Source organism: Sus scrofa, chromosome 6 (assembly GCF_000003025.6).
Source record: "Sus scrofa isolate TJ Tabasco breed Duroc chromosome 6, Sscrofa11.1, whole genome shotgun sequence".
NCBI lineage: Eukaryota > Metazoa > Chordata > Mammalia > Artiodactyla > Suidae > Sus > Sus scrofa.
The window spans coordinates 128,234,244-128,252,706 of NC_010448.4; the positions used below are offsets into that span (position 1 = coordinate 128,234,244).

The window sequence follows — 18,463 nt, forward strand, 5'->3', positions numbered from 1 at the left end:
GGCACTCAAATCCTCACTGAATTAAAAAAAAAATTAAACCTCTGTTAACCGGTTTCAAAATAAAATGCTATCAGTTGACACTGACTGACAAAACAGGGATGCAGAAGGAGATATAAGCATGAGGTCACAAACCAGGTCCCGAGCCCCCCATCAGCCCTGCCCCATCTCATCAACCTGGGGCCAAATGCCAGACTGCCCCCAATACCACATGTCACCATGAAAGTGAAGATGTTCTCACCAGCAAATCCAAGGAGGTAATATTCCAATGAATACTTGCAAAGGAGTGTGATGTGGTGGTCTTTAAGGTGTAATACACTGGTCTGTGTCTTTGTGTTTTGTTTTTGTTTTTTGTCTTTTCAGGGCTGCACCCGCTGCATATGGAGGTTTCCAGGCTAGGGGTCCAAAAGGAGCTTAGCTGCCGGCCTACGCCAGAGCCACAGCAACAGCAGATCCCGAGCCGCGTCTGCGACCTACACCACAGCCCATGGAGACGCCGGATCCTTAACCCATTGAGCCAGGCCAGGGATGGAAATCAACTAGCGTCCTCATGCATGCTAGTTGGGTTCATTAACCACTGAGCCACGACAGGAACTTCTGGTCTATGTCTTTGTTTCAGATGGCACAGCTCAACAGTAAGTGCCAGTTAAATACACAGAGACCCAGTGGCTGCCTGAAGGTATTGTGTTTTCTTGAAATAACCCTTTGATCTCAAGTCACTTTCCAAGGAGTCAGTGGTCAGAGTGACTTAGGTGGCGCTTGGGGTGGGTGGGGCCTTGTGGGCGGGGCCACATGATGGTGGAACCAACTATTACAGCCTCACTGGGGGCGGGGCCTCTGCCAGTCTCTCTGACCACTGACCTTCTGTTCCGGATAAACTGGTGGGGATTCAGGGGTCAGCAGCATCAGGCCGTGCCCTCCACTACAGACCACACAGTGGGTACAGTGCATCTGCTGCAGGAAGGCAGACTCCCCCTGCCAGAGCCCCCGAGGCCAACTTCCACCCACTCCCCACCCCACAACACTGACCTTTGGCAGAACTGATGCTAGAAAGAGGAGAACATCTGAGAAGCATCATTTGCTTTTGCTGCCCCCTTTCACAAGAGAGTGACCCAAGAACCACCAGGACACTTCTACAAAAGTGTCATTTCAGGTGACATGTGTCTCTTCATTTGAACTCACTTCCAAATACCAAGTAGGAACTTACTCACTGAACAAATATTTTCATGAGCTAGGCTTTACAGCTGCAAAAGAAAAATGTGGTCTCCATTTTACTCCCACTGACCTTGGCATAGAACAGGCACTCAAAGTACATTTTCTGAGTGGACAACTAGTATAAGGAGTGGCCCTGCTCTTATTTATCCAGCAGCAGGTACTACCCTATACACTGTGAGTACAGAAAGCAACTAGTATGAATCATGAATAAGTAGATCATATAGTATGTTAGAAGGTTGTAAGTGCCAAGGGGAAAGGAGAGAACAGTAACATGGGACAACAGAGGCCACGTGCACTCCATAATCTGCTGGGAACTGCCTAGGAGCACAGACCCTCACAGCCAAAAGGCCCACTGGGTCCCTTGCATGAGTCCTGGATGGGTTGGTCTTCACGCTACTGCTCTGGGACTTAGAGGACCTGGGGCAAGCCCCTCAGCCTCTCTGAGCTTCTGTTACCCATCAGTAGGATGGGGCTGCTGTGAGGTTTTAAGAAACAAGGCATGTAAAGCTTTGCACTCAGAGCAGGCTAGCTGCTCCTGATCACTTGTAATAATTTAACAATTGCTGTGGCAGCAGTGCTTAAATCCTTCAGGGCTGAGGTCTTCTCAGTTATCCTGAAACTACCCTCGAGGGATCAAGGAGGACCCTAGAAGCTAAATCTTCTCATTCCGATACCCACTGACTGCTCCCTGGCACTGGCCTGGGGCTGAACCAACCAAGAATCTTCAGCTCACTTTCCTATTGTAAAATGTGTTTACCTTGAATAGAAAATACTCTTGAGGGGGGTCTAGGGGCCTACAATGTTATTTCACACTCGAACGACCCCCTTATAATTAAAGTTTGTCTTACAATGCAGACTTAAAATGATACACACCCGTTAACCAGCTTTCTGTGCCACTCAAAGCAGGATGCAATCCAGCCCAGCGCTCTGGACCCAGAGGCAGAGACCCCGCCCCCAGCTAGGCTGTAATACACTTGACTCCACCCTCACGCGGCCCCGCCCACAGGTCCCACCCACACCAAGCGCCACCCCAGGCCTCTCGAATGAGAGCAGCTATAGGTCATGGGAGGCACAGATTCTGATGGAAAATATTCGTCAGAATATTCACGGTGATGAAAAATGAAAACTGTAAAAGCTCATCAAACAGATGAAGTATGTTCCCAGGATGAAATACGATGACGCCAACATAAGTGCTATTTTAGAAAGGGTTTATAGATTCAAGGAAGCCTTTACAATATGGAAAAGTGAAAAACAAAAACCAAAAAACAACCCAACAGTCCAATGCTGAATGTACAGTGTGATCCCTATCAGGTGGAAAATTACTTGGGTGCAACACAGAACAAAGCAAGAAGGTCCATCCCTGGGCTGGGGAACCCTGCCTGAGCCAAGAGCCCAGGGTGCTGTGTACACTTGGTCCACCTTTGGCCAGCAAGACAGTGTCTCTGCACTGGGCCCAGACACAGGGAGTTCTACAACCTTAGCTCCTCTTCAAGATGTGTTCCTTGAGCCTGCAGCATCAGCATCACCTGGGACCTGCTGCTAGAGATGCATAACCTCAGGCCCCAGGCCGAGGAATCAGCATCTGCATCTTTTTTTTTTTTTTCTTTTCGTCTTTTTAGGGCTGCACCCGTGTGTGGCATATGGAGGTTCCCAGGCTAGGTCTAATTGGAGATACAGCTGCTGGCCTAAGCCAGAGCCACAGCAATGCCAGATCCGAGCCACATCTGTGACCTACACCACAGCTCACGGTGATGCCAGATCCTTAACCCACTGAGTGAAGCCAAAGATCGAACCCGCAACCTCATGGTTCCTAGTTGGATTTGTTTCCGCTGCGCCACGACGGCAACTCTAGCATCTGCATCTTAACAATATTCCCAGTGACCCAGGTGCACACTAAAGCCTAAAAAGCAGCATCACAAACATCCCAATAAGCATCTTACTAGTTACTGCTATGGGCTATTTTTTAGTACTCATTCATCGGTTTACTCATTCAATAAGATTTCACTGAATGCCCAGTATGGGCCAGGCCCAGCACTAGTGTTAAGTGTCCTCATGAGTCTGATGGTTTGTTTGAGAACCCAAGGATGACATGCTGAAGAGTAATCACACATGGCAAGTGTGTAGTGACAAACAGAAATTCAAACAAAGAAGCCCTGTTTTAAACTGTGGGTATGAGGAAAGCAATAATCAGGGGAACAGAGGGCTTTGGCACATCACCCACACTACGGCTGGAAGGAACCAAGGCAGCCCCAGAACCAGGAGGGTAGGGCCACATCCTGTTACCCACCGAGGTGGGTCCCGGAGTAACAACACAATATTCAGAGGAAGAAAAACCTCACATCTCATCATCAAGGACAGGGTCATATGCCCATCTCAGACCAATCACTGACAGAGGAAAGGACTCCCCTGAGACCATCAGAGCCCCCTACTAAGTGCAGGGTCAGGGCTTCTGTCAGGAAGGGGGTCCATACCCAACTGTAAAAGAGCTCAGAAGCGTGTATTTATATGGTAAACGCAAGCACCTCATGATCGTTTCAGGACAGGGCCAAGGAACATGTGTACACACACGTCATATAGAAAACCATGGAAAGACCTCCAATTATGTATGGAATGACCAGGTAGCATAGGCTGTCATCCTAACACCATCTGTTAAAGCATGGGACCCAGCCATGGGATGACTTCCTGGGCTGACACACTGGGACAGTTTAAAATCCGTCCACAGACTTGTGAGTCAGATGGGATGGGACCAACAGCAGAGCCTGGTCCCTCGCTCTGTCCTGTCAACCTAACTCAATCCAGAGCAACAATGGTGCTGCCGTTGGCACCTGCAGAACTGCTCAGATAAGCACCCAGTTCTGCATGAGGCTATCTGGACAACTGCTGGGAACGGAGAACCCCCTGCACTTGTGGTCACCTCCGTAAGCCTGTGTGTGTGCTCCAGCTGGGTGTGCACACAGTCCCCTGCTCATGAATGTGCTCTCTAGTTTACATATGTGATCTGCACCAGTGGGCCCAGCACTGCTAAACTGTGGCAGAGAAGGTGTAGTCAGTGCCAAGTGCCAAGCTTTGTATTCCTGCTCTATTTAATCCTAAGAGCGACCCAGCGGTGTCTCTCTTCCCATTTATAGACCAGGATACTCAGACATGGAAGGATTCAATGACTGCACAGAGGCACAAGGCCAGTAAATGAAGGAACTAAGGCTAGTACAGGAGGGAATTTAGACAAGACCTAAAGAGCGCCAGTGGTGGGGGAAGAATTCCAAGGGGCAGAGATGCCCCACGTGGGAAGGGAGGATGCCCAAATCAGCTGACAGCGTGGACAGAGAGGGGCCATGATGGTGGTAGCAGCGTGAACCAGAGCAAGCAGCTCTAGAAGCTGGGGGATGGGGTAGGGTTAAGGAAGACCCTGGTGCTAAGAGGGAGCTGGCGGACTGGAGGGTCATCTCTCTTTGCCTTCATGGAACTTTCCTGGAAAAGAAATCCACTCAGGCAGAAGCCTGGAAGCTCAGTCTGAGCAGGAAAGTGAGGTAATATTCAGACATGAGCTCAGATGCAAGGAAAAGAGTCACTGTCCAGGGAGGGGATGGCTGAGGCAGGAGATGGGCTTCCTGGGTCAATGGCTCCTTATCAATACAGACAACAAGTCATCAGAAGCCAGGGCTCTAGATTAATACACAGGTTCTGAATAATTTAAGCTTCTCCAAGCATATCTCCTCCTTCGAAAAAGAGGGACAAAGTATACTCTTTTTTATTTTTTGTCTTTTTGTCTCTTTTTGGGTCACAACCCACGGCATATAGAGGTTCCCAGGCTAGGGGCTGAATTGGAGCTGTAGCTGCCAGCCTACATCACAGCCACAGCAATGCCAGATCTGAGCTGCGTCTGGGACCTACATCACTGCTCACAGCAACGCCGGATCCTTAACCCACTGAGTGAGGCCAGGGATTGAACTTGCATCCCCATGGATGCTAGTCGGGTTCATTAACTGCTGAGCCATGACAGCAACTCCAAGACAAAGTGTATTCTTTACAAACTTGTTGTGAGAATCAAATACGAATTTTATGCTGTTCTGAAAGTGAGAGTCCAGCAAACAGCAGCTATTCACCAGCTTGCACTCGATCAGCTTGTATCTGGGGTTTTGCTCTTCCAGGCCAAGCATACCTGGAGAAGGTGCACACCCAGCTAGACCATCCATGGCCATTCGTAGGAATGTACTGAGCCCTTCTCAAAGACGCATGCTTGCAAGCATAATAAGGTGAGGCTTTTGGCCTGAGTGGATTTGTCAAAGGGCAGGAAGCATGCAGTCGGCCCCTGACTGAAGGATTCCCTCCTTCGATTGAGCCACCTTCCTAATTTCTGAATAGGGGTCATGGCTTTCTCAGGCCTCTCTCTTCCATCACTGGCAGGCGGTTATTTTTCAGGGTCATTTTTCACAATGAGACCACCTTTTCATATATGTGTATTTTTTTGTCTTTTTGCCTTTTCTAGGGCCGCTTCCCACAGCACATGGATGTTCCCAGGCTAGGGGTCTAATTGGAGCTGTAGCTGAAGGCCTACACCACAGCCATAGCAACGCTGGATCCTTAACCCACTGAGCAAGGCCAGGGATCGAACCTGCAACCTCATGGTTCCTAGTCAGACTCGTTAACCACTGCGCCACGAGAGGAACTCCAAAACCACCTTTTTATAATTTTATGAGAGCCAAGCTGTGCTTTGGAGACAAGCTATGCATCCGGGTCTCTGGATGGGGACTCAGAGCTGAGCTGAGCATGCACTGCCCACTCCCAGCCTGGCAATCCAAGGGGCCTCTGTTGAGTGACATGTCTGGGGTGCCAGGGACCTGGGTGGTCACGTTGGCACTCTGACCACAGCAGCAAAGAACCTCTGCAGTACTGCAGAGGAAGCAGCTCCCCCTGCACCCACCCCATCTCCCTCCCAGCAGACTGTACATAGGCTCATGGGCTACCTAGGAGAGGGGATTTCACAGGATGCAAGAGGGATATTTAGGAAGCAGCACAGCCCTGAGCTGGTGTCCAGGAAGGAGGTAGAGGGACACGTGATGTGACTTCAGAGCACATCTGAACCAGGTAGGTGTTGCCTATTTTCCATGCGGTGGAATCAGGGGATAATGAGAACTAGATGGGAAGCAGGATGGTGGAGCAATTGAGGGCTTAAGAAGTGGTTTTGCCACTTAGCTGGGGCCTTTGTTGGGCAAGTTAACAGCCTCGTTAAGACCCCCATCCATTAGGTATCAGGAGTGTCAAGGAAAACATCTGTGCTGAGTGCCTGGCAGAAAGCTGGCACACAGCTGATGCTCCAAGAAAGGAAGCTGTAACCATGAGACATCACTGATGATAAGAGATGGTCACACTTTCCCGGACCTTCCTTCGGGTGCTATCACCTGGGCGGCAGCTGCTCCCACCAGGCCACACCTAGCTCCGGGGTCAGAGAGGGAGCCCAGAGACCGTGTGCTCCCTGGAAACCCACTCCAGGAAGAACTGCAGGGCAACCTCAACAGTACATGCTTGTTCACGCTCAAGGCCAGGTGCTAATCCTCAGCCTGGTTATGACAAGAATCATAAGAGACACCACAGATAAGCAACGGAGTCACCTCTCTGAGAAGCAGCTTGTGGGGGAGGGTTGTGTGCGGGATAGGTGACTCCAAGCCCACATGCAGTGAGCAGGGACAAACCTGCTCCTGGGCAGCTCTGCTCCTGGGGGGCAAAGTACAGCTTCCTCAAAACACCATTTCTCACAAGAGCATCCCTTGATGTCTGCCCAGACATAGCGAGCTTCTGCATCACCTTCCAGCCCAAAGGAGCACATTCTTGTGAAATCTGTCTTGTGCCCTGTACGGCTGCTGCCAAGAGCCAGATGCCACTTCCCTGTCTACATGAGGGACCAAACTTCAGACAGAGAAGTTTGTTTTGTCCCATAGCAACACCCCATTATTATTCCAGACCAGTGAGGGAAGTGAGGTCGGGACTTGTGGGTGGGGAGGCAGTGGCTCAGGCCCCCAAGCCATGGAAAACAGGATACGAGCATGACTTTAGTCTCGGAATTGCTCTAGCACAGCTGATGACCTAAAGCTTTAATGGTCCTCTCAGTTCTCTTACACAGCTGTTGGCCAGGGACCTCAGGGTCCTCCCACAACAGCACACATCCCCCCAAAAAGCCATCTGAGGGGGAACTTTCTGGACTTGTGCATCAGTACCTCATGTCCTCTCTTGGAAGCAAAGGCACAAAAGATCTGCTCTGTGCACTGACTGACATACAATCCAGCTTTCAACAGGCCTACTGACGTGATAAAATGGAAGATAAACATAGCTGATCACTAGGCAGAACTTTCAGGGGTGCAAAGAAATCCCCAAAGGCAAAGGATGGGACTCACCAACATCCTTAGGTGTGCATGTGGTGAGCAGCAGGGCGACACAGGCAAGCCCCCTGGGTGAAGGCCGTGTGAACGCTCAGCTCCACAGCCCACCATGATCAAGGCTGCGGTGTAGTGTTCATTCTGGATGTGAAACTCAGGCGATGTTCAAAAGGATGACTCTTCGCCTTTGCCAAAGAGACTGTGGCACGAGCTGCCCTGGACTGTTTCACTTCGGGTCTCAGCTTCGCCCAGGACACCCAGCCCAGCAGAAGGCCGCACAAAGGCTAGAGTAGAGTAAAGGACAGCTGGAAAGGCACTCAAGCAGCAACCCAAACCAGAATTAAAGGAAGGACCAGGAGCCCTTCAATTCTGTAAGACGCGAATCCTGATTTGTTTTGATTTATTAATCAACAAATACTTAATAAGCTGCAGTTCAAGGCCTCTAGGAACTCCCGAACCCTCAGACTTCCTATAGCAGCTGCTCCACCCAAATCCAATCCAGTCCAGGATTGGAGGCTGCACCGCTGAGTCGAGGACAGCCACACTGGGCCGAGCATTACACTGACCAGGGCCACCCCTGGCAGGCTTACAGCAGCATTGAGGACAGCTAGTGAAAATCACAAGTGCACTGAAGAGGAACTCACACAGGAAGCTTTAGGCCTCCATCAACTCAGACCTCCATCAACACAGACGGATGCACAATGGGATAATCTGCATCCATAGGAAAACAGCTCTCTGGACTTATACAACTGGATGGACCCTGTGGACACAGAGTGCATTGTGACATCAAGATGAAACCAGCATACTCATCTCTGGTGGTAGAGACCCTGATGATGTTAAAAGGGAGTTTGACTACACAGGGCATAAAGGAAATTTTTGTCTTTTTAGGGTCACACCTGCAGCATATGGAGGTTCCCAGGCCAGAGGTCAAATCAGAGCTGTAGCTGCTGGCCTACACCACAATCACAGCCACGCCAGATCCAAGCCACGTCTGCGACCTACACCACAGCTCACGGCAAAGCCGGATCCGTAACCCACTGAGCAAGGCCAGGGATCGAACCTGTGTCCTCATGGATGCTAGTCAGATTCATTTCTGCTGAGCCATGACAGGAACTCTCAGGAAACTTCTTGAATGTTGGAATGTTCCAGACCTACCGTGATGTGTACAGCATTCATCCAGGTGTGTCAACATGTAAAATTTCATCAAGCTGCACGCCGGAGGTTAGTGTACTTTACGGTCACACACACACACTGAACTTCACACAGGAGACTCTCCAGTGTCAAGGGGGGCTGGAACAGTTTCCTAAAAAGGCAGCTGTTGCAGCCTTGAGGCATGGCAGAGCTTCTTGGGTAAGAGGAGGAAGGGATCAGGTTGCAAGGTCAGCCCATGGACCTGGGGAGGGTAACAAACTAAGAATTTACAGGGCTGGGCCTGGCAGGAGGGTCTGGGTGGCTTTCAAACTCTTTATGGAGCAAAAGTTTTTTTCTTCCCCCAAGTAAAATACTGCACTCATACCCCAAAATACAGAGCAGATGCTCTGGTTGGGGAGTGGTGAGAAGTGCCCATCCTCTTGGTCCCCTCTGCCAGCAAGCATCTTTGCAGAGCCCCAGAGGAACACAGCCTTCGGGAGGGTCAAAGAGGGGTGGGGTGTGGGAGACATACCCCTGCGCCCCAGGAACCTGGGAAACACAGAATTTAGGGGTCAGGGAAAGAAGGCTTCAAAGGTAACAGATGTCACAGCTGCCACAGCAAGTGCCCTGATCTGTTACCCCTGTCCTGTGGGAAACACAGGGCTACCTGGGTGGCTCTGGAAGAGGCAGCGTGTAGGAACAATGAGAGATGCACGGGAGCTGGCTCCGATGTAGTGCCAGAGCTGGATCCCTGCAGCTCTCAGCCTGCAATTTAGCACTGAGGAAACCAGGGGATACTATCAGCAGCGGCAATACCAACATCAGCTTCCTTCGACCTTTCAAAGTTCCTCCTTGGTTTAGCTCATCTTCTACCCTTCCATCCCGAGGGCACTAGCAAGAGGGGGACAAGGCCCCTGACCCCTCACAGAGATGCCCTGGGAATAAGTCAATTGATGAGTCCAGCTTTGGTCACCTTTCTCAAAAAGAAGTTCTTTTCTAAAGTACCCTAACAGACCACTTGTGAACTAGTAGCTAGCAGGAAAGTCCAGATGTTCTTCATCTGCATTCAACTCAACTAACATTTATTGGGTACCTGCTGCATTCAAAGCACTGCTCTTTACACTTTAGATGCTGGAGTTATCCTTGGAGCATACTACTGACAAATGCAGCGCAGGGGAAAGTCCCCAGATGAGGAAAAGTAGAGACTGGAGCCCAGCTATTTCTGGAAGCAAGGAGATGAGAAGATGCCCCAACTCATCTCAGAGCGACCCTCGCAGGCACGGCTTCTCTCACATCAGAGGACAGACGGGAGTGGTTTCTGGGTGCCCGAGCACTGTGGCGGGTCTTGCTGTGGGGGCAGAATGGCCGGAATGCACTGGCGACCTCTGGTCTTAAGATGTGAAACCATGGATCTGGTGACAATTTGGACAAGAGAATGAAGGAGCCCAGCATCCACCCACCTGGGTCTGAGCCTTCATTGGACCATAAGCTGTTAAGGTGGGCATACTGTCTGTCCTGGTTACCTTTGTACCCCAGCATGAACCCCATGCTTGGCACACAGGAGGTGTTCAGTAAATGAATACATGAATGGATGATGGGATCAGACTTTTGAGAACAACTACTCAACACAGGACTTCCCTTGAGGCCACACAGCTGGAACCTGCTCCAGAGATGAAAGAAAAATAGAACCTCTTCCCCCAGAGTACCAGGCCTTGGCCTTCCATGGAGGCGCCCAAGGGGGTCTGCCTCATTCTCCTGGGATGAGCTGGGAACACCCATGTGTGGACCTGGCTTGAGGGCTTCTCAGAGGAGGAGGAGCGGGAGCCGCCTCCACCAGAGGCCACAGGTGATTTGTGGTAAAGAGCGTGGAGTCTGGAGCTAAAGTGAGCAGGATCTCTGACCTGGAGCAGCTTAGTAAAGCCACTTGGATTGTCCAGTGTTCTCCTGTGTATAAGGGGGGTGATGACAGAACCCATCTTGCAAGGTCGTGATGGGGATTAATGAATAATCTCTGCAATTGCAATGTTTTTAGAACAGTGTCTGGTGTGTGTGGTTAAACAAATTTTAAGAAATACTTCTGAACACAACCTATACACAGAAGGCAGTGTCCAGCCTGGACCATCTCTATACCCCCAGTGAGTTCAGGGCAACCTCAAAGGAGGGCTGTAGGGTGAGTGTTGGGCCTGAAAAGGGGTATAGCACCTCCCATTGTTCCCCAGGTTCACAGTAGAGGAGAAATTTGCTGAGAGGCAGTGTGGATACTGGTTCAGCTAGCTGAACAAATGAGATACCCAGACTCCCACGGCCCCTTTCACCCCCAAGTCATGGATGCCTCTGCTGTCATCATTCCAAGCTCTCCCTTGCTTGCCTCTAAAAGTCTTGGAGGCCCCTTCATGGCAACAGGTCAGGTGCCTCTCGATTTCTGCCGACTCTGGATGTGATTCACAAATATTAGAGCTTCTGATACCTTGAAGCAACCTTGAATGGTCGCATCTCCCAATCCCTGGCATTCCTTCCCTTCTCTAGAACTGTAAGAACCCTCTACCTGAAATGTCATGGATTCTAGGAAGTGGCTTAAACCCCTTGCTAACTGGGGTGCCCCCAGGACGGCCCAGAGGGCTTTTTGCTGCTTAAGGGCCCAAAAGCCAAGAAGGTGGGCAGTAGCACCACCCAAGCCCCCCAGACTGACACTCCCCACCTGGGTCCCTGAGGAAAGTCCCCTCCAGAGGCAACTTCCCCTCATCAAGTCACCAAACCTGTTTAAACACAGACATGCGCAGATATAAACAAGCTGGAATCTTTAAAAGGGTGTAGCTGCACACACAGGTGAGTCAAACCATGTCAGGCGGTTCTCAACTGGCCCACAGGAGGCAAGTGCCCAAGCACCCCACGGGGAGGGCCTGGCCAAGGCCCCAGCCACCAGACGGAAGGGCGAGGCCAGGCAGCAACAACCTCAGCCAGAGATAAGATCTGGGACCAGAGGAAACATGCGGACTGAAGGCACTGTCACCTCAGCATCATCTGCACCCACTGGGAAATCCCGGTGGAAAGCAGCTCTAGAACTCAATAAAAAATAAGAACACTAACAAAAAAGAATGCAGGAAAGAAAGAGGCCGCTAAAAATAGACATACATATAGCTAACAACTATAATAATTTTCTATTCACTAATAACCCAAGAATACAAATGAAAACAATGGTGGGGGTAGCGTTTCATTTATCCAATTGAGAAAGAATAAGGAAATACCTAATGTGGGAAGGAGGGAGGGGGAGAGAGGGGGTGAAAATGAAACATTTACAGAAGAGATTTTCTGGAAGCAATATGTATTCAAAGCCTTAAGAATGTGCATATTTTTTACTTAGTAATTTCACTTCTAGGAATCTATCCTAAAGAAATAATAAAAGTTCTGCTGCGAGTTAAGCGAATCAGTATTCTTTACAGTTCATACAACACACACACACACATATATATTCTTTACATTCTACATGTAATCTTTAAATAAAAGATTTAAATATAAAAACGTTATACATAGAATTGTTTATTCTAGAAAAAATTGGAAATAACCCAGATAGGGTTAGATTAATTAAGGTTTATACATAAGATGAAATACTATACAGCCATTTCAAAAATGTGTTTTCTAAAAATACTAATGACATGAGAAAACATTTAGAATACACTGCTAAGCTGAAGGGGGAAAGCAGGCTACGGAATAATATATCTATAAATAGGACCCTGATTCTGTAAAACAAAGACATCTGCATGTAAACGTGCATATAAAGGGGCTGGAGGACATGTGACAACACGCTGGGTGTGACAATTACCCCTCTTCATGCCTATCATGGTTTCTATATTTTCTACAATGCTGTGTTTGATTAGAATCCAAAAAAGCCTCCAACATTATCTAAACAAAGCAGCCAAAACTGGATCAAATCCTTCAGCAGTGTTATTCTGCCCCAAACACAATGGACACAACAAACCCTGCGAGTGTAAACAGAGTCCTCCATCCCTGTCACCAGCACCATGACAAGGACCACAACACGAGAAACATGGGGAAGAGCTCAGAGGATGGAGAAGCTTCCGCCTGGGAAAGGCATCAGATGGGCTTTAGAGGAGGGGGCCACCAAGATAGGGCAGGTTCTTAGAGAAAGCATTGCTGGTGGGGGAAAGCCGCATGGCCAGAGGCCCAGCGGCCAAGGGGAACCAGGATGAGACCTGAGAGGTAAGGAAACTGGGACCACATGGACCTGGTTTAAGGCAGGGGCCTCCAGCCAGAGGGTGGGGCTCGGGGCTGAGATGGGATAATCGTGCTTTCAGATTTTTCAGGCACAAGCAGATGCTGGTGGCACTGACAAGACACACAGTTAAAGCCACTGCAGCACTCACAGCTAATCTGTGTGACTTTCTGTTTTTCCTCAAACAAGTCATCTCCAATTACTCTGCCCCCTAGAGACCCTTCCCTCAGCACTGGCCTTCCTGCTGCCCTCTGATGGGCCAAGACTTACACCCCCAGACATGGGCACAACCCCTGCCCCCTCAGGCCTCATGGGAAGAGGGGCAGAAGTCAGAATGACCATGAAACGCTAGTCCCACTACCAGAACTGGGGAATCAGAAGTGCATGCTGCTGGACGGCGTAGGAGGAGCCCAGTCACAGGTTTTAAAGCTGAAATGTTTGGGGGAGGGGTTGAGGCACCAGGTCAAGATAAAGTCCCCAAGGCTTTGGAAACTGACCAGCTGTGGCACATGGCTAATGCCAAAAATTCTGAGAGGATCAGAGGTGATTTTTAGACCCAATATCCTGAAACGCCATAGAATCCTGATCTGAGTGCTTAATTCTTACAACAGTGGGTGCTCTCAACATTTTTTTTTTTTTTTTTTAATGGCTGTCCCAGCAGCATATGAAGTTCCCAGGCCGGGCATCAAACTCTTGCTTCTGCAGCCTCGTAGCTGGATTCTTAACTGACTGCACCACAGCGGGAACTCCTGCTCTCAGTTTAAAAGTGGTTTCACATTCACTACCTCATTTGATCCTAGGAGGTAAGCAGAACCGGCACAATGGCCATTTTACAGATGAAATAACTGAGACTCAGAAAAGTTAAATAACTTGACTGAAAGCTCACAAGGTAGGTGGCAAAACCTGCTGAGCTCAGCTCCCTGGCACTATTTTATCCAAATACAAACCCAGGTGCTAGGTGCTACATTTAGACTGGATAAAGACATCACTGTCATCACGTTTTTTTTCCCCATATTTTGAAAACAGCAGCTGGCGCAAGACCCCCTGCAGAGACAGACACAATGGTTCTAGGTATTAACTACTAAGGGGGTCAGTGGAAGGCCGAATACAGAGGGAAGAGCCACATGAACCCCCTGGACAAAAGTAAGGCAAGCCCCATTATCCAAAAAGGCCGCTGCTGCTGCTGCTAGTGGTGTGTCTATAACCAGACAGCCCAACAGGGCCCAGGGCCAGGGTTGCTCCCAAATTCAACCAAAAGTCTGGCTCTGCCATTCACCTCTGGGGAGCATTCGCTGCATCTGAACTTCAACCCAGGCTTGGGGCATGGAGCAGTGCCCCTTCTTCTTCACTGGGAAGCCAAGAAGGCCATCCACTGGGCTACCAGAACACCCACAGCCCCCAGCTCCCAACGAGGGGCAAAGGCAGACTCAACTCTCCAGAACCCATTGGCCCACAGTGTCAACAGTCCAGCACTGTAGGATAAGGCTTTGTGAGGTCATTTCCTCCAGGGCTGTCCCCTCTGGATAGACCCTCTGGAGTTGCATCTGGTCAGGGAGCTGCAAGTTGCATGTGGCTACTGAGCACAGGGAACTCAGGAAGAGTGTATGATATTGATGCTAATCAACTCACACTTGGAGTCAAATAGCTGCTATGAAAGGGCAGCAGAAGATACCCTTGAGATGGAAGTGCTCTGTATTGTGACTGCTGGGTCTCAGGAATGTGCACACTGATGAAAGTGCATGACCTAAAAACACTTGTGAACAAGTCTAATGAGGTCCTAGGTGTGACACTGTGATACAAGATGTTACTTTTGGAGGAGTTTCTGTATTCTTTTTCACAACTGCCTGTTAATCTATGATGATCTCAAAACAGAAAGTTAAAATGAAACACCATAAGTGCTCAGTGGCTACTGTAGTGGACAATGAGCTTTAAAAGCCTTATTCCCACTGAGCTAATGAAACGTCAATTATTTGGTGCCCTCACTCATGCTTGTCGGTTCTTTCCCGTCCCACTACTCACGGCCGGCACATCTGATGGCAGTATGGGAAGGCACTCTGGGGCTAGAAGAGGGGATGAGTGTTGGGCAAGGGTCACAGAATTAGTATTCGGAGTAACTGGACATGAGGATCTCATAAAAACACTGTTCAACGAGATGGTGATGAAATTCCGCAACTCATTGCGTTGAGGTTCCCGCGGAGATAACCCGCGCCCCCTCCACCAATTCTCGGAGGAAACCCTGGGAATCTTACACCAAAGGACCCCCATCCCCCTTCGCTGGTAGGGGCAGCCCAGGCAGGGGACCGCTGGACTTGTCTTCCTAGAGACCGGGCCAGGGCACACAAGCCTCAAGACTCGAGTGTGCGCGGAGTTGGTCGGAGCCCACCCTCCTTCTCCCACCACTCAGGCTCCTCTGCTTTGCTTTCCGAGGTGGGGGGCGCGCAGAGAGAAAGGGCAAGAACCGGCTCTCAGGCAGCAGTAAGCCCGAGGGGCCCCTCCTCCAGGACCCTGAACAACTGCAGCTCCTCCTCTGCTGCGGGGTTCACCACGGACACCCGAGACCCTCGCAGACAAAAGCGTCTGCAGCAAAGGAGCCGCCTCCGCAAAGGGCAGAAGCGCCAGATCCTATCAGCCAATTATCCAAATACGTACAGCCACCCGCAAGTTCGGGCAAGCTTGGGCCAGGGCGCGGGCAGCGGGAGGGGCCGCCGGTCTTGCGCGCCGGGGGAATCTGGGCCTGGGGCTCGCCGGGAGGCTGAGGGGCTGGTACGCAGGGCGGGGCCGGGGTCTGGGGGTCCAGTCCAGGGGTCGGAGATCCGCAGCCTGTCTCCCCCCTTGCGGGTTCCGAGGCTCCTCCTCAGCGAGGGCGGCGGCGCGGTCAGGGCCCTCCCCTCGCCCGGGCCCCCGAGGCCCCTCCACGGCCCCGAATCCGAGCAGCCTCGGGTAGCCCCGGAAACGTCGCCCCTCCACCGTGCGGCGCGCCGGGTCGCCGCTGGTTTGTGGAACAAAAGAGCAGCTCCCGCGAAGGGTCCGGCGGCCGCGCGGCCCTCAGAGAGCCACGGCTCCAGCTGGACCCTATCGGGCTGCCGGGCTTTGTGCGCGCGCAGAGGGGCGGGAAGGACTGGGGGACCCCCGCACATTCCACCGACCGCGCCGCGCTCCAAAGTTGTCGCCGGCGCCAGTCCCTCTCGCACAGTTCAGTCCCCTGCGGGGCGCCCATTCATTCGCAGGGGGGTAGGCAAACTGCTGGACCCCGGCTCACCTTGCTCTTGACTTCCACCGCGCTGCAGTCGTAGAAGCGCAGGGTCTGAGACTTGTGGAAACTCCGGTTCATGGTTCCGGCTCCACTTAGCCTCGTCTTCGCCCTCGCTCCTCGCTACGAGGGCTGCAGAAGGACCCTGGGTGCGGCGCCCCTCGCCGCGGCCCCGGCCCCGGCCCGGGCCCGCGCTTGCTCGGCGGCCGGGCAGCTGGAGTGCAGCAGCCCGAGCAGGGCTGGCCGCGCGCCTCGGGGACTCCAGGGGCCGCGCGCGGGAGGAGCGGGGGACGCCAGCGCGCGCCGCCCCGAGGACCCGCCCCCCGAGGCCCTAGGACTCAGGTCCCGCCCTGCGCCGGGAGGATCCACCACCAATCCCCGCCCCTCGTCCTGAGGACCAGGTCCCATGCCCCGCCCCTCGTACCGAGAACCGGCCCCGGTCCCGGAGGACCCGCCCCACAAGCCCCGAGGACCCACGTCCCGCCCTGCGTCCCAAGGATGGGTTCCTGAAGGAACGCCCTAAGGATCCACCCTCGGAGCCTCGAGGACTCGCATGGTGCTCCTCCGAAGACTCAGCCCCCTCAGGCCCCACCCACGGCTCACCGACCCGCCCTCCCACCTCCCTCCCTCCCTCTAGCTCCGAGGACCCTCCCCCCAAGCCCCGCCCGGCGGGCCCGCCCCCTAAGACGCGCTCACGGGTAGGTGCGCGCTCCAAACGCAGGAGCCCAGAAGAGCAGCAGCGCCGCCCGACCCCCCCCCAGTCGCCTCGTTCCCACCAAGCAGCCCGCACTAGATTTTGCTTGCCTCCACCTGTTGGCCTGGGAAGGAGACTGATCTTGGCTGATTTTTGGACGATATGGGAATCACTGGAGGCCTGACCCCTTTGGGCACACCTGTCCGCACTAGCTGCCATGTGGAAGATGGTCTGGGTAAAGGTTCTGCGGGGAGCGAACTCCTAAGGCATAGTCTAACACATGCCAAAGTAAAAAGGTACGGAGAGAGTCAGAAACACCTCTAGGACTGACGAGAAGGAAGAGTTATGCCAAGGCTGATAGGAAAAAGAACATATTGGGAGAAAGATGGCATTGATTGTTAGCGATGTCATGAGTACTTACTACCTAGAGAGCTCTGGAAGCGGGACTGCCAAAATCCCAATCGTCACCGTCGGAATGTTTAATGAGGCAAAGAAGAAACGACAAATGGGTGTTTAAAATTATTATAAAGTGTACTATACGGGTTTACAATCCAATTTTAGTTGGTTATATCATTTTTCTTAGTGTAAATTCATGGGAGAAAAAGTTAAAAGAAATACAAACATGCTAATTTAATTGTATAGAGGAGTGTATTAATTACATTTGTGGTTTTAAATGTGATCAAGAGGAAAACTAAAACAAAAATATAACCATTGCATATTTTCAGAACATTATGTATATAAATATACATATATAGAGAGAGGGCATGAAACTAATACAAACATGTGAAATGTTTATTAAATTCTGTAGGCAGAAAAAAGTAACATAAGACATAGGAACTGAAAGCGTCTATGCGTTGCCTACAAATGTGAATGAGATAAAACTCACCTCTTTTAAGGCTTTTGGATTTGTGTTTTTGTTGTTGTTTGTTTTTTCTTTTTTAGGGTCACACCTGTGGCATGTGGAAATTCTCAGGCTAAGGGTCAAATTGGAGCTACAGCTGCCAGCCACAGCCACAGCCACGCCAGATCTGAGCTGTGTCTGTGACCTATACCACGGCTCAGGGAAACGTTGGATCCTTAACCCACTGAGTGAGGCCAGGGATAGAACCTGAATCTTCATGGTTGCTAGTTGGGTTTTTAACCACTGAGCCATGAAGGGAGCTCCAGGCTTTGGATTTTATCACTAAGTAGTATCCAGTTAAAAACAGTAAACAAGAGATATAACTACAACAAAGTGACATAGAAAGGATGAAATTTAAAATATCAGTAAAGGGAGTAAACAGGGGTTCCTAATTTAAGATTATGTTCTTAATTTAAGATTGCTTTAGGGACAATGGCATTACCTCATTTAATGAAAATGGGCCTTCCTAATGAAAAATAATATGCCAACATGAAGAGCTAAGTGCCAGCCAAATCTGCTCTGCTGCCTGATTTTGTAAGTAAAGTTTTTTGGGATACAGCCATGCTCACTCGTTCATGTCTTTGGCTGGCTTTGTGCTCTAGTTGCAAAGCTGTATAGTTGAGAGGGAAACTGTATGCACACAAACTCAAAAACATTTGCTATCTTGCTCATT

The 18,463-nt window shown here is 50.8% G+C and overlaps 1 protein-coding gene across 1 annotated transcript in view; it reads right to left on the reverse strand.

The window, feature by feature from the left end:
• Positions 1–16,465, reverse strand: part of PARD6G (par-6 family cell polarity regulator gamma) — an 89,099-nt gene extending 72,634 nt beyond the window's left edge. The window contains exon 1 of the mRNA XM_013993972.2: positions 16,205–16,465. Coding sequence (XP_013849426.1) covers positions 16,205–16,276 — 72 coding nt within the window. The 5' untranslated portion in view covers positions 16,277–16,465. The remainder of the gene's footprint in view (positions 1–16,204) is intronic.